Source organism: Carlito syrichta, unplaced genomic scaffold (genome assembly GCF_000164805.1).
Source record: "Carlito syrichta isolate Samal-C Ts95f unplaced genomic scaffold, Tarsius_syrichta-2.0.1 Scaffold309493, whole genome shotgun sequence".
Lineage (NCBI taxonomy): Eukaryota > Metazoa > Chordata > Mammalia > Primates > Tarsiidae > Carlito > Carlito syrichta.
The window spans coordinates 54,303-70,438 of NW_007253589.1; the positions used below are offsets into that span (position 1 = coordinate 54,303).

General features: G+C 35.2%; 1 protein-coding gene across 1 annotated transcript in view; it reads left to right on the forward strand.

Annotated features, from left to right (window-relative positions):
• LOC103269818 (src kinase-associated phosphoprotein 2-like) overlaps nucleotides 1–15,743 on the forward strand; it is a 32,807-nt gene extending 17,064 nt beyond the window's left edge. The window contains exons 4-5 of the mRNA XM_021717253.1: nucleotides 2,144–2,251; nucleotides 15,709–15,743. Of these exons, the coding sequence (XP_021572928.1) occupies nucleotides 2,144–2,251; nucleotides 15,709–15,737 (137 nt within the window). The 3' untranslated portion in view covers nucleotides 15,738–15,743. The remainder of the gene's footprint in view (nucleotides 1–2,143; nucleotides 2,252–15,708) is intronic.
• The last annotated feature ends 393 nt before the right edge of the window (nucleotides 15,744–16,136 follow it).

The window sequence follows — 16,136 nt, forward strand, 5'->3', positions numbered from 1 at the left end:
CAACTAAGATTGAGCATTTCTTAGTCTCTGCTGCATATTCCACGAACTGTCACAGCATGTTCAAAATATTTTTACTAAAACTTTGTGAAATTCCTACTTACCTTATATTTGAAATCAAGGCCCTCTTCTTTTATTTATTTACTTATTTTTATTATTTTAGAGAGGAGTTCTTGCTCTGTTGCCCATACTGGAATGCAGTGGCACTATCATAGCTCACTGCAGCCTCAAACTCCGGGCTCAAGCAATCCTCTTACCTCAACCTCCAGAATAGCTAGGACTACTGGCATATACCACCATGCCCAGCTAATTAAAAAAAAATTATTTTATAGATTACATGTTTATGTTGCCCAGGCTGATCTCAAACTCCTGGCCTCAAGCAATCCTCTCACCTTAGCCTCCTGAGTAGCCAGGATTATAAATGTGAGCCATCGTGCCTGGCATAGCACTCTTCCTTTCATAAGAGAAATATTGTAAGGGATCACTGAATGTTCTGAAAAGTACTTTGAACATTTTGAAAGAAAGATAAATTAAGATCTGAAGAATGAGTAGTGTGTATATGTGTTCTTTAGAATTTTATTTTATTTTTTGTGTTGGAGTCTCACTCTGTCACCCAGGCTGTAAAGTGCAGTGCTATGTTCATGCTCACTGCAGCCTTGGGCTCAGGTGATCCTTCTACCTCAGCCTCTCGAGTAACTGGGACTACAGGCACATGCCATCATACCCAGCTAATTTTTAAATTTTTGGTAGAGATGTGGTCTCACTGTGTTGCCCAGGCTGCTCTCAAACTCCCGGGCTCAAGCGATTCTCCCACCTCGGCCTCCCAAAGTGCTAGGATTAAAGGTATGAGCCACCATACTTAGCTGTATTCCTTAGAATTTTAATGGAAGAAACTTCATATTTAGTGGCACCCAGTGACAGAGGATGACAAAATGGACATCTCTATGTTCTGCCCTTGTTGTCTTAATGAGAATTGTTTCTATCTTTCCTTTTTTAGGATAAGGATGACAGTTGCTCACAAAATGGCCAAATTATAAGAAAGTGGAGAGGAATATTTAGTTTTTAAATCATTTTTTGGCAGTGCTATCTTGTAAGAAGCTATTTCCTCTATAAAAATTTAGTGATAAATAGGGTGACAGACACTAGATGGCTGTCAGAGGATACAGATATCCTTTTGGAGAAACTAGTAGTTTTAATCTGGATCTGCACAGGAACTGGGGTTTAAAAATAATGTAGGTTTTTTTGGGAGTTCCTGTGAGGATTTTCACTGTGCTTTTGGGTAATTGCTGAGGTGGCTGTTTTTTTTCAGGCAACTTGAATGGTTAACAATTAAGTATTTGATATAGTATTAAGCATACATTTAGTTTAGCAAATATCTCAATTAAAAAAAATATTTCAAATGAGTATATGGAAAAAATTCAAACTGCAAGATCTTGTGAAGATTAAATGACCTAAAAATAAATGAACAAATAAAACAAATGTAGGATTTGAAAAATCAAGTAGGAAACCGGCCAGAAAACTTTTTTTAAAAAGGTAACATGCCAGGGTATGAAACTGGAAGGGCCTAGTTTGTAAATTACCTTCTTTGAATTTAAAAAGATTATATGAATTTGAAAGCATTTTTTCTGGTAAAGGATTCTTACTCTGGAACTGAATGCACCTGAATATTTTTAATTTACTCTAATATAATCCTGTGATTTTTAAATGAAAGCACAATATTCATAATTGCTTCAAGCTATTAATTTCTCAAATTATTGATTAGGTAAATAGAATTACTTGAATTATTTTCTCTGTTGTGCTTCTTCTTGTTGTTGTTACTTTGGTTTTGTTTGATTGGATACACACTTGTTTTACCCTGCTTCTACTTTTTGAATTCTTTTTTGTGGAGACACCATAATTTTGGGACTGTATCCTTTTGTATCACAAATAAGCAGTTGTATACTGACCTTCAAAAGCTCTTACTATATCTAAATTACAATGAGTATAAACTAACCTAGGACCTGTTTTTACTTAGTTCAAAATTTTCTTTGTTTTTCCATGACAATGACTGAATTTAATAGTAAAATTTACCTCTTCTAACAAAGTAACATTATTTTAAATGACTAAATTATAAATAGCATTTTTCTGATTTTTTTTTTTGAAACAGGTGATACAGAGGATGGGGACGAATATGATGACCCTTTTGCTGGGCCTCCAGACACTATTTCATTAGCCTCAGAACGATATGATAAGGATGATGACGCTCCTTCGGATGGTATGTGATAGTCTGTCATAGAACATACCTCTTGAAACTTGCACACAAAACAATGCTATGTGTAGAGGTGGTGGTCTTATTAGAAAGCAGGTAAACATAGGGGCTTCAGTTAACTTACCTTTACCAAAACCTTTTAAGGAACAGAAGAGCTCTCTCTAGTGGTTCTAGTGAGGTTTTCCTAAGTGTATAGTTGCTTTTCCTAGAACATTTTCCTTACTAAAATTTTTAGGAGAGTGCTTGTATCATTATATGAATATTACGAGTAACAATTTGTTTGTTAATTTAATATTATCAGATTCTTGCTTAATTTTATTGTGCTACTTAATGACTTGTATTATTTATATTATAAATAATGAAAAAGGTTTTGATCTATTTTTTCTGAAAACTTTATATAAAATGAGTTCATAAAATATTAAATTAATTATTTCTACATTTGGCTTCTCATGTTGAGACAGGTTTTTATCATATGCTTCTTTTAATACACATTTTCATTTTTCTGACTGTCACTTAAAAATGCCCCATATTATGCAGTAATATTATAGTGTTTTGTATTAACTGAATTAGTAATAAAATTGATTGTTTATATCTAGTAATTTCTGAAAGACATTGAGTGTTACCAAAGTTGTGAAACTTGTTTTTAGTGTAGCATGTGCTTTCTCTGTTACAGTTGTTGAGTGCATCTGTATTATAGAAACCTTATAAGGGTGATATACTTATAAATTAAGAATGTGTATCGATAAATTAGCCATACATATTAATTTGTGGCACTCAAAGTTTCACAGACATAGAAATGAATGATGCCTTCTGCCACTATATGATGATCAAACTGTGCGGTTCCATCTCTAAATACAATTGCTGAGTGAAAATATGCTTCCTGCAACAGAGCACTTCACATTTTATGTTATCCAGATTATTCCCTTTGGAAACATAAATTGCTTTTATGAGGTATAAAATTATGTCTATTGCAGAACAGGGATAAGTCAAGTACATGCATAAGTGATAAACATTCTAACCACTTATTCAGTACAAAACAATCTTTTTTATATCAAGAACTTTGTACAAAGGAAGGCAATAATAATCATATCTATTTTATGTTAAAATTTTATACTTTGGTAAACATTTAATTTCTATTTTTAAAGGAAGTGATTTTTTTCTTTTATATTCACTTTCTATCTTTTAGAAAGGTACATATTTCTCTTCACTCACACATATTATCCAGACATTACCCTTTCTAACCTCATCTTCAAAAGCATTTCTACCAGAAAATGTTTTATAATTAATGAAATAATATTTTCAAACAATAAATTATTTAAGTTCTACTTTTCAGACATATTATAGTTGTTTTATATAAGTCTCTGTAAAACATTGGTAGATATGAATAAGTATGTGTGCCTTTTTAAAATACATACAGAGACAGAATATTTATACTAAAGAGAATGTATATGCACACGGAATATACATATATCCTCAGAATTTCTCAAAGTGGTGCAAACATTTTGATACACAGGGGAGTGTTGTATGTATTCTTTAAAAATTGCAAATTAAAAAAATTCAACAATTAAATATCTTTGAGAGCCAAAAGTCCTCTAGTAATTTGTTAGAAAAGTGAGTTGTTATTAAATGATAGTGTAGGTACATGATTCTTATGTTTTCTTTTTAAAAAGTGAATAATTTATCATATGTTTTCATAACTAATATATAGAAAATACTATCATGAAAAAGATATGTTCAAAGTTTATCTTGTTGATACTTACATATAATTTATTAATATTTATGTATTGCATCAATTTTAAAATTACATATTAGTGCGTATTCATTAGTGTTTAAGCAATTCTTGAGCAGCATAAAATTTAATCTTTAGTATTATTCACTGTTGATATATAAATAATACTGTTTTTATAGTTTTACATTTTCTTCTAAGAATGTTATAAAATAATTTTCAGACATTCACTTGGACTTTTTATTTTCACTGTAGAATATCATCTCATTATATCAGTGTTCCTCCCTGCAACTTAGAGTTTGTGTGCATTCCCCTTCCTTTGCTGAATAAATTTTCCTTCATTATGTGACTTCAGTCTAATGATATATTAATTATAAAAAAGATAATGCATTTAACAATAAGGATAACCAAATTAGCACAGGTCACCAAAAGGCCTTTTGTCAAATCAGATTGTTGTTTTGTCCTTTTGACTTTTACCTTATGGTAGGCACTAACAAAGTATCTGAACTTTGATGGATTATAAACTCTAAACATGATATGTATTTTTCATAATGCTAATGTAATTTTCAGAGTACTGAAAAGGTCAAACCTGCACATCTCTATGTGCATTCTAAGTCTGTCTTTCGCTTTAATATTTCTTTTTCTCTGTTCCTCTGGTTCAAAAGTTCACTCGGTTCCCAAATGGCCACCTAATTTTCTAGTTATTCCCTCAAGCCATATGTGTTTTGGTTTCTTTATGGTTTATTAGGTACTGTAGGAAAGTAGCATAAGTTATATCTTCTAATGAAATTCAAGCACACTTCAGTGATGCTTCGACTTGATTGCTGGTAGCAATTAAATCACAGCCAAGGAGAATAATGCATAATTTCACAAGGTCCAGACACCCTATAGAAATTGAATGTGGATGAAAACAGAAAACAAAAACAAAGTCACCAAACCCTGCCAGACATGCTGTTTCCAGCCTGCCTTTTTTTTTTTTTATTGGCTAACTGTCTGATTGATAGCAAAATCATAACTTGCTGCATGCTAACAGGCAGAGTTCACTTGTAGGTTATTGTGAGCTGATAAAGGGTTAGATGGAGTTTTGATTTTCGCATTGGACCTTGGAACACCAGATTAATGGAATTTCAATGAGAGACTAGAGTAGCCACAGCTTTGTCAGAGAAACAGATGGAGATTCTATAGTGATGTCTACTCATTAATACTAGTTGCCAGAAAGGTGTGCTGCTTCTCTATACAAAAGAGTTGATATAATTGATTTTTGAGTGGTACATTGAAAAAAAAGTACCTTATTGATGACTAGAATTGCAACATGAATGTTGACAGGTTTTTATATAGCTTGTAGCATAAAAGTGTACTTTGTAAACACTCTTTATGTTTTATATATATATATATTTTTTAGAAGAAATACATTTTGGGACCAATAGCAAAAAAGGAGAAAATGACATGCTAAATTACCTTTTAGGGAAAAGAGTAAGAGTCTGTATTTTATTTATAAATTGTTATATAACTGCTGTTATAGTTTCATTTTAGTGTTGCAGTATTTACAAAAATGAATACTTATCAGAAATTTCATTTTATTGACTTTATGCTTTATTTTTCTGGAAAACTAAAAAAATAATGATTTCAAGACTATTGTGGATCACTGTTAGAATTTTCATGCTATTGTGTGGTTGAATGTATTGGAGTTTTAATATAAATGGTGCATGTCAGTAATCAGGTAAAATTAGAGATAATGATACTTAAAACCTTAAAGAATATCCCTTATTGTACACATGTTAGAATGTTTGGACACTAAGGAGGTAGATGTAGGGTAGCATTTAGACACTATATAATGACTTGGGTTTCCATTTTTCTATTCTGAAATCATTTTTCATTCATTTTTGTCATTTGTGAAAGAAAGCTTCTAACCACGGAGCATTGTAGAAAGTCCCTGAGGTAAAGTGAAAGGATTCAGTGAGCTAGAAGACATATATTGGCTCTGCCCGTCGATGATAGGTCGAAGGATCCCAGTGGACATTTGTAACAAATCTGATTCAGTCCTAGGCTATAATCACTTTGTGGATAAAAATCTGGAACCTCAAGGGTATGAATACAGGAAGGCTAAAATGAAGCTTCAGATATTAAACAGTCATTTGTTGTCCTGGTATCTTCCTAACTAAAAATTCCCAAATAACATAGGTTACTGATAGACTGTCGGCATTTCAAGGACATAGGTTTATTTGAAAAACTATTTTTAAAGAATGAAGTTCTTTTTTAAGGTATGGGGATTAAGAAAAAGGCTAAGCTGTTTTGATAATAATTTATACGATTAAAATGCTTTTTCTTTTTTTGGTATACTTTTCTTTTTAGAAAAATCCAACGTATAAAAATTTGGATTTATAAAGCATGTAAATTGCTTTTTCCAAAGAATTTCTTTCAAAAGGATCATCTTCAGGATGCCTATAAATAATGAGTTCTCACAGTGCATCTCAAGCAGGCTTAGATATAAATCCGTCCATGTGCACACACATAAATTTAGTGTATCAAACTTTTGAGGAAGATATCTTTTCTGTAAAATTAGGTATACCGCTAATCAGTTTTTGTAGAAGTCAAGCAATAGATGTTTTACTTTTCTCTGGATATCAGTAGAATATGAAACAATGTTTAAAACTAGAAAAAAAAAGAGTTTCAATAACTTAGCCTTTAGGGTGAGTGTTTTTCTACTATAGTATGATATTTTTGATACTTAAAACTATATTTTTGCTTTTTATTCTGAGAATTTGACATATTTTTGCATATATGACATATATTATTATTGCATTTTTGTTTCTAAAGGTTTTTTTTGTTATTTCAACATACCAAATTGCTAGCTTGTTTTGTATATGTTTTAGCAGTATACGAACGATGATTATTTTAGTCATTCTGTTTTGTGTATAGCACGGATTCAAGTATTTTGGTAGAAGGAAGGGAATTATAGTTGGGGAAATGATAAAAAGTAGAGGACATGTTTTTAATCCTCAAGATATACATAGATTGGGAATATAAAGTGCACACGTGAAATATTTTTGTGATACAAAGAAATATTTGAGTAAATGAATACACATAGCCGTTGAGAATCATCTTTTCAAGTTTTTATGCTATTGAATGGAAAAATATGTCAGAATAACACAGAGTGAACACTTAGTACAATAACAAAGTGAGTGGGCTAAACAAAAAAGATTGCAAATAAATTTTGAAAGTAATACAGCTCAATATTATGAAAAAGAATGCATTTTTAATTCAGTAAATTAACAATTACTTACACAATGCCTGAAGAAGGAAGCATGATACGTGAATAGGGCAATGAGAGATTCAAAAGTGAATAAGATAAAGTTTGTATTTTTAAGATGTATGAAATCTAGCTGGAAAGAGAAGATAATCGCCTAAAATAAGGTAACTAGCAATTGAAGTTACAGTAAGGCAGATTCCAAAAATAATAAACATTATGTGCTACTGTATTCTATTGATTTGGTCTATACCAAGACAAATAATTGGTGTCATTGATTTTACTCCCTGATTTATTGACTGGGTCAGTCGTGTGTTTTAGCATCACATCATGTCAAATAAGCCAGAGCATAAACTTTATGCCTAAATTCTGAGAGAACATGAAGTAAAGTGTGGAGGGAAGCTCTTTTATTTAAGTGGGTTTTGGGTGGGTCTTGAGGCTTTCTCCAGAGAGTAGAAAAACAGACTGAAATAAACTTTTGGAGTAAAAATTCAGGAACCAGGTTTTCATTCTCATTGATAATAAGTTTGTGGTCAAGGACAAGTCACTTAGCATTTTTGTATTTTTATCTTCTGGTTTGTGAAATGAAGATTTTGTACCAGGTGATTGCTTTAGAAATTCCCTAGAACACTAAATGTTTGTGTCCACATTTCAGAATTAGTCAATTTAATGGTGGCGGTGAGGTGATTTGCCTGGAGAAGATAAGTTTCAGAGGTTATGACCAGAGGTGATGCTGAATAGGAAGGAGTGGAGGGGGTCTTGGAGGTAGGTGTGTGGTTTGTAGTAGAAGCTGAATGCCAAGCTAAGTAAGGGGCTTTGCCTTTGATTCGGTAGTCACTAAGAAATCCTGGAAGCAGTATGGTGATGTGATAAATGCAAATTTGAGAGACATTGTCCTGGCAGTTAAATGTAGGTTGAATTATGACATAGAAACAATCAAATGGAGGTAGCCAGCTAAATGCTACATTGCTTATTTTAACTCTTGAAAGTATCTCTGTGAGGTAAATATTACTATCACTATTTGATCATTGAGCAAACTTAGGGATGGAGAGGTTAAGTAATTTGCCCAAGGACATATACCTAGCTACTCAGTGGCAGACTGGAATGTGAATTCTTGTTTGTCAATTCCAAGGACCATGCTCTGCTCTCAAAACCATCACATTTTCCCTCTTTTTCAGCTAGCATACTGTGCTTTGCTTTAGGAGGTATTGATATAAGCCTGGGTTAGAGTCGTGGATACTATACTGAAAAGGAAGTGATTTTCTAGCTTCTTCCTACTCAAAGTATGGTTAGCAGACCATCAACATCAGTATCATCTGGGAGCTTGTTAGAAATGCCAAATCTCTGTTCCCACCCAAGGCCTACTGTGTCTGAATCAGCATTTTAACAAGATCCCCATGTACATATTAATGTTGAGAAGCTCTGTTCTAGACACATTTATCATATTGCCCATTGTAGCTAAAAAGAAGGGTGAGCCAGATGATGCAGTTACACCTGAGGGGCTGTATGTGCAAATGTGTGAAATAATTTCATTGCACCAGGCAACTCCTTGAAATAGGAAAAAAAAAAATCTGTGTGGCCAGGTACCTCCACTTCTAGCACTATTTTTTGGTCACTTTGCACCATATATTATGGCTTCCTTGGCTGTACAGGAAATATATTATGGCTTCCTTCCTGAGGTTGCTGTCTGGGGGTAGTTCCATTTTTTAACCTATTTCCTGAGTCTCCTTCTCAAATCAAACTCTCCATTAAGTACATTGGGAAGACTCTGACAAATTACTCCTAGGAATATTTACATGTTAATAGGGGCAATGTCTTAACCCAAGGGAGTCCAATCCCTACTCAGATCTTTAGATATCAGCACTAGGCCAGTGGTCAAGATGTTCTGGTTATTGCCAAGCACCATCTCTGGTAAGATCTAGGCTCATAACAGGCTATCTCTGTTCTGCATACATGTGGATTTGGTCTGCAGTCATTTCAGTTTGGAAAAGTCACAATGTACACTTCCTGTTTTCAGTTAAGCCTCCTGTTTGCAAACTGAGCCAAAGTGTGAGTTTAGAATTTAAAAATCAAAGGGCAAAGATTCTTTAAGACAGTAGAATGACCAGTTAGATCTTAGAGGAAGGCATGCCATCCTGGAACAGGATCCCAAAGAGAGCTTCCTTCCTTTGAGAAATATAACCTGGAAGTGGCTGTGCTGGTGGTTGGGGTAGTATCTTCAAGGAAGGAAGAAGGATTAAACAATTTTTAATTAATATTTTCTGAGAAATAAGTTTGGCACTGTGTGCCAGATTCTTTCACGTACGTATTTCCTTTAGTCTGCTTAAAACTTCCCCACGAGGGAGACATTTTCCTTCTTTTTGAATTGACAAAACTGAGATGGAGAGGCGTTTAGGTTTTTTGATCAGAATATTCGACTCTTTTTTTAAAAACATATTTTTTGTTTTTATTATCTTTTTAAATTTTAGAATTTGGGGGGTACATGAGAAGATTTGTTACATAGGTATGTTGTGTGAAGGTGAGGTTTGGGCTTCTGAGTCCTCTCCCCTTCCCCCAAACCCCTCCCCAATGGTGAGCATGGTACCCAAGGATGGTTTTGCATCCCTTATTCTCCCTCCCTTCCTCTCCCCTTTAGCAATGTCCAGTGTCTGTTGTTCCCATCCTTGTGCCTGTGTGGGCCCAGTGTTTAGTATCCTCTTATGAGTAAGCATACTGGTATTCAGTTTTCTGTTTTTGTGATAATTCGTTTAGAATGATAGCTTCCAGCTGCATCCACGTTGCTGCAAATGCAAAAGGAACAAAACTTTGTTCTTTTTTTATGGCTGCATAGTATTCCATGGCATATATGTGCCACATTTTCTTAACCTAGTCCACTGTCAGTAGGTACCTGGGTTGGTTCCATGTTTTTGGATATCTAACTCTTAAGTAGCAAAGCTCAACTTCTTTGTACTTTCTATGCAATACTATTTTAAAAAATTAGACTAGTTATTTTATTTTTTATTTTATGTTTTAGAGATAGGGTCTCACTCTGTCACCCAGACTGGAGTGCGGATGCTGAGATCCTAGCTCACTGTAACCTCAAATTCCTGGGTTCAAGTGATTCTCCTGCCTCAACCTCCAGAGGACTATAGGCATGTACCACCACACCTGACTAATTTATTTTATTTGTTTAACCAGGTCTTGCCATATTGTCCAGACTAGTCTTGAACTCCTGGCTTCATGAGACCCTCCCTTCTTAGCCTCCTAAAAGGCTGGGATTACAGATGTGAGCCCTTGTGCCTAGACTAGTTTTTGTTTTTTTAATTATAAGAGACATGCATGTAGTAAAACAAACAAACAAAAAAAGAAGGATATGTAATAAAAAGTAAAAGCTTTCTTTTCTTCCTTACCCTACCCTAAAACTACCCACTAGAGTTAGCCATTTGTTACAGGTTCTTCTGTAGTTACCATAATAACTTCATATATTACACTTATAGTTCTTATTTGATCAACTATAAATGGTATCTCTTGACTTCCTCAATGATGAATGGTTCTTTAAACCTCCTCTTCCACTTCTGCCTCCCAATATTTTATTTTATTTTTAGTTCTTTTTGTGTTTTCTTTTGACTTAGATAATATTCTTCTTCTTTTGTACTGTGCCAACTTCAGACAGTGCGTATTGATTCCTTGTTTTAAATTATGATGAGATTAGTGCACCCAGCCTTCTTTCTATTTCTCTTCCTTCTCTTCAATTCCAGTTTTAATTACTTTATTCTTACATTGTGAAGGTCTGTAAAATTTATATTTGAGTCTCTAACTCTGAGCTGACTACAAGTTAGATTTTAAACACTGGTTCTTTTCTTTCATGCAATTGGTTTTTCTCAAATATCTGGAGAGCTCTGGTTAGCGATTCATATTTATTCCTGAAGGACCTGGTCAAATTTTGCAGGTCGTTTGTGTGCAATTCTTTTGCCTTTGCTTGTCTGTTGTCCCGAAAGGCTTTTCCTTTGAATGGGAAGTCTGACTGGGGGTTGTGAGTAATTTGGCAACTTGCCCTCAAGTCATTTTAGTGAGGAGGGAAGAAGCAGACTAGTACCCCAACAATTGCCAAAATAAGTAGGGCATTACTCAGGGGGATGTTGAATACTTTTATTTCATTCCTAGTTACAGGTTTTTGACCATCTCCATCCTTTTTTTGGCATGGTGGTGGGGCAGTTTGGAGTTATCTGATACCCCGCTTACTGAGAGATCACTTTGTTTAGAGAGTTGAGTTCAGGATTTAACCCTAACACACAAAGCTTTTACTGCCAGCTGCTTTTGAGGATGGACCCAAGGCTTCTGGCTACTTTGATCACAGTTCTTTAATGAGGCTCCTTTGTGAAAACTAGCACTTATTTCTCCTTGCCATCCTCCTGGACTTTGGTATCTTCTGCCCTGTTTTCATCACTACAATCTCATCTGCTTTCTAGTTGCTAGGAATCACTCAAAGTTTCTGGTCCACTAAAGATACTCTTTCTTGATTACCCATGTTATTAAGGCTTTATTATTAATTGACTAACATTTTTTTTTTTCCGAGATGAAGCCTTGCTATGTTGCGTAGGCTGACTTTGAACTCCTGGGCTCAAGCAATCCTCCTGCCTTAGCCTCCTGAGTAGCTGGTACTATAGGCATGCACCATCATGCCGGGCTCAAACCTTTATTTTTAAAAAAACAATCAAAAAGAATTTTAAGCAGACTTTAGGAAAAGAGATTGTTGCTTGGTCTATGCTTTTTTTTAACAGATACCAAGCAGCAGCTTTATCCTAAAACATTTTCATAACTGATTTGTTAGATTTTTGCTTGAGGAGGATGTGAGCCTACTAGCCACAGTCAAAGGTAGTCCAAATAAGTATATTAAACAAGCCTTAGATTTATTCACTTAGAGTGAATACTAGCCATAAACAACAGAAAAGAACGATTCCTTCCTCTAAACGAATTGCAGTCTTATTTGGGGTACAAGGGTATGCCTATCTAACAGTAGAAAACCTTATCAACTTTGTTCAAATACAGAAATGTATAACCTTGACAATAAATACTCTAAGAGGTCAGAAAAGGAAGAAACTGTTGCAAACTGGTATCAGTGGATGGATGTTTTATGGAAGAAGTTGGATACTGAACTAGAACATAGTAAGGATAGATAGAATTTTAATGAGTTGAGTCGAAGGAAGAGTGCTTTCCAGATAAGTTGAGGGAATGAGGGACAAATGGAAATGGAGCTGGAAATGAGCATAGTTTGAGGAACTGTGGAAAGACTACATGACTGAGAAAGGCTGTAGAGGAGTGAGAAATGACAATTGACAGGGTGGCATGTATAAAACTTTGGCTCTGGCTTCAGGTCCTTATTCTGCCACGGAGTTATTCTGACATAGGCACTACTATTATGAATTGGTTTCCACTTATTTGAAAAGAATGTTGTTACATTAGGTGAGGTAGAAGCCAAGTAATGAAGGCTTTAAATGGTCTTATAAGGAGTTGATTCAGTAAGCAAAATGAATATCCATTTTAGTTTTTAAGCAAGAGGAAAGTGATGCATTATGAAAAGTATTATGGTATTTCAGACAGATTTAACTAGTTATGCATATAAATGGATTGAAAGGGATTAAACCTTTAGTCTGTAAGATAAAGAGGCCATTCTGTTGAGCTAGACGTGAAGAGACCAGAGACCAGATCAGGATAGGGATAATGAAACTGTAAAAGAAAGGATAGCCAGGATCAGTGGCTCAGCCTGTAATCCCACACCTTTGGGAGGCTGAGGTGAGTGGATTGCCTGAGCCCGCGGGTTCGAGACCCACCTGGGCAGTGAGACCTCATCTCTACAAAAAATTAAAAAATCAGCCGGGCGTGGTAGCACGTGCCTGTAATTCCGGCTACTCGGAAGGCTGAGGTGGAAGGATCGCCGGAGCCCAGCAGGTCGAGGCTGCGGTGGCTGGGAGCAGCCACTGCACTCTAGTCTGGGTGACAGAGTGAGACTCCAACTCAAAAAAAAAAAGAAAAGAAAAGAAAAAAAGAAAGGATGCATCTGAGGAAGAATATTCAGAACTTTGTAAGTGGATATGTATGGAATTTAAAAGAGAGAGAGGCCAAAGACGAGCATAAAATTTTAAAATTAGATGACTAGGAGAATTCACTGAAATGTGAAAATTGGGAGGGGAAATAGGCCTGGGTAAAGGTAAAAATGATGTTTGGGTTGAAACGGTTAAATTTGAGGTAAGAGTAGACATCCAGAATTCCTGGTAATTAGCTAGAAATATGGGAATGTTAAGTGAGCCTTAGCTTGACTTTTTCTTTCTAGTCTCATCCCTTTTGGGACAGATATGGGATGGGACATCACTTGGTTACTCTAAAAAGGAAATTCAGTGATTGAGAACAGGTTCCAGAATCATACTGCCTGGGTTCAATACTTATTACTTATCAAATTTCTTAACCTCTTTGAGTCTCCTCATCTGTTAAATGAGAATAATAATAGTATCCATATACTATGGTTGTTACCAGGATTAAACAAGGTAAAGCATATAAAAAGCTTAGAATACTTCCTGGCTCATACTAAGGACATACTAAATGCCAGTTATTGTTATTTAGGCAATTTGGGGGACTGTCTTAAGTAAGTGTTCCTTTCTGCATTTGTCATAACTGTGTGTGTGTGTTATCTATCTTCTACACTGTATAGTTCACTGAAACTACTATATAGTTTCACAGGCTGTGCTGGATTTTTGTAGGATTTGCATTTGGAAGTTTTAGGGATTCAAAATACATGATCGTTTTTTCAGTGGGATAGTTTGTATTGAAAACTTTTAGTAGTTAAATTTTCTGAAGCAAATATATCATGCCTTTGCCTTGAAACATTCTGCTTCTTTGTGCCTTAGCTTCTTTCTATTGAGTGAACAGTGATCATGTGAGAATAGAAACATTTTATACCTGGAAAATTTTTGTGGATGGGCATTGTGAACCCTGGGAAAGGATCACCGTATTTTATACATGAGCTTGGTAACATACAAATTTTGAGAGCATTTGAGTGAGTTTGGACTGTATTACAAGACTCTTTAATAAAGCTATATATGAAAAAAGTGGAGAAAAAGTGACCCAAAATTATTCAAGAGCCAGATGGGATAATGCTAAATATCAACTCTAATTCAAGGCAGATTGCTTTAACCACTACTCCAAAAAATATAGAAGGAGAAAGAAGATGATAATTATGATTGGGATAAAGCTAGACTTAATAGTGGAGATGACATTTGAACCTGGTCTTGGGGAATAAGATTTCTGATATGTGGAACATGGAGGTCATAGCATTTCAGATGGGTGAAACGGCCTGGTAAAGGGATATATTGGTCAGGACTCTTCCAATGCATTGGACAGGAATATAACAAAAACAAAACAAAACAAAAAATACCCAGGTTCACCTGTGAAGGAAGGCTAGTGTTGGAGTCTTGCCTCATGCCCACTGCATCCAGCTAGATGTTCAGACTGTTATGAGCAATGTGTATGAGAGTATTTCTATGAGTAATGTGTAATGAGAGTATTTCCACTCACATCCTGCTTTCCTATATGTGACTTTCCATAGGAGAGACTGTACCATAGGATGACTGTGGCAAAGATGATTGCCAGATACCAGCAGCTTCTTAGATAGTTCTACCAACTTAGCAAACCCATGGAAAGGGAGAAGCAGCAGGAGTCCTTGGCTTAGGTCATGTGCTTGTTCTGCATCAATCACTATGGCCTGTGTTTGAGAGTGTGTGTGTGTGTGTGTGTGTGTGTGTGTGTGTGTTGCTCCAGTTGACTGAGACTGGATTGTGGATTGTGTATCTAAAAAAGTGTATGGGAAAGGGAAGGTTCTCGGACCACAGTGGAATAAAAATAAATATTGACACCAACAAAGTCCCCCCCAAACCCACAAAAACATGGACACTAAACAGCATGATGCTAAACAACTCCTGGGTCAATGATGAAATCAAAACATAGATCAAAAGATATATGGAAACAAATGAAAAGGAAGAAACATCTTACCAAAATCTCTGGGATGCCTTAAAAGCTGTAGTAAGAGTGGAATTTATATGCCTACAAACACACATGAAGAAAATGGAAGGAACACAAATAAACAACCTAAAAAGCCACCTAAGGAAGCTGGAAAAGCAAGACCACAAAAACCCTAATTTCAGCAGAAGAATCCAGATCACCAAAATAAAAGCCCAAATCTAGCACATAGAAGACAAAAAGATAATACAAAAAATTCATTGAAACAAAAAGATGGTTCTTCAAAAGGATAAACAAGATCGATGGTCCCCTAGCTAGACGGACCAAGAAAAAATGAGAAAAAACCCAAATAAGCACAATCAGAAACACAAAAGATGAAGTCACATCTGACCATGAAGAAATACAAAAGATCATTAGAGACTACTATGTACACTTGTATGGAAACAAACTTGAAAACCTTAAGGAAATGGAGGACTTTCTGACATCACACAACCTACCTAGGTTGGAACAAGAAGAAATTGAGACCCTAAATAGGCCAATAACAACCAAGGAAATTGACTATGTAATAAGAAAACTACCTACAAAAAAAAGCCCTGGTCCAGATGGCTTTCCAGCAGAATTCTACAAGACATTTAAGGAGGAGCTGATACCAATCCTACTGAAGGTATTCCAGGCGATTGAAAAAGATGGAACTCTCCCCAAATCATTTTACGAAGCCAACATCACATTGATACCCAAGCCAGGTAAAGATCCAACGAAAAAAGAGAACTACAGGCCAATATCTTTGATGAACATAGATGCTAAAATTCTCAACAAGATCCTAGCAAACAGGATTCAGCAATACATCTCAAAAATCATCCATCATGACCAAGTATGCTTCATTCCTGGCATGCAAGGCTGGGTCATATTTGTAAAACCATAAATGTAGT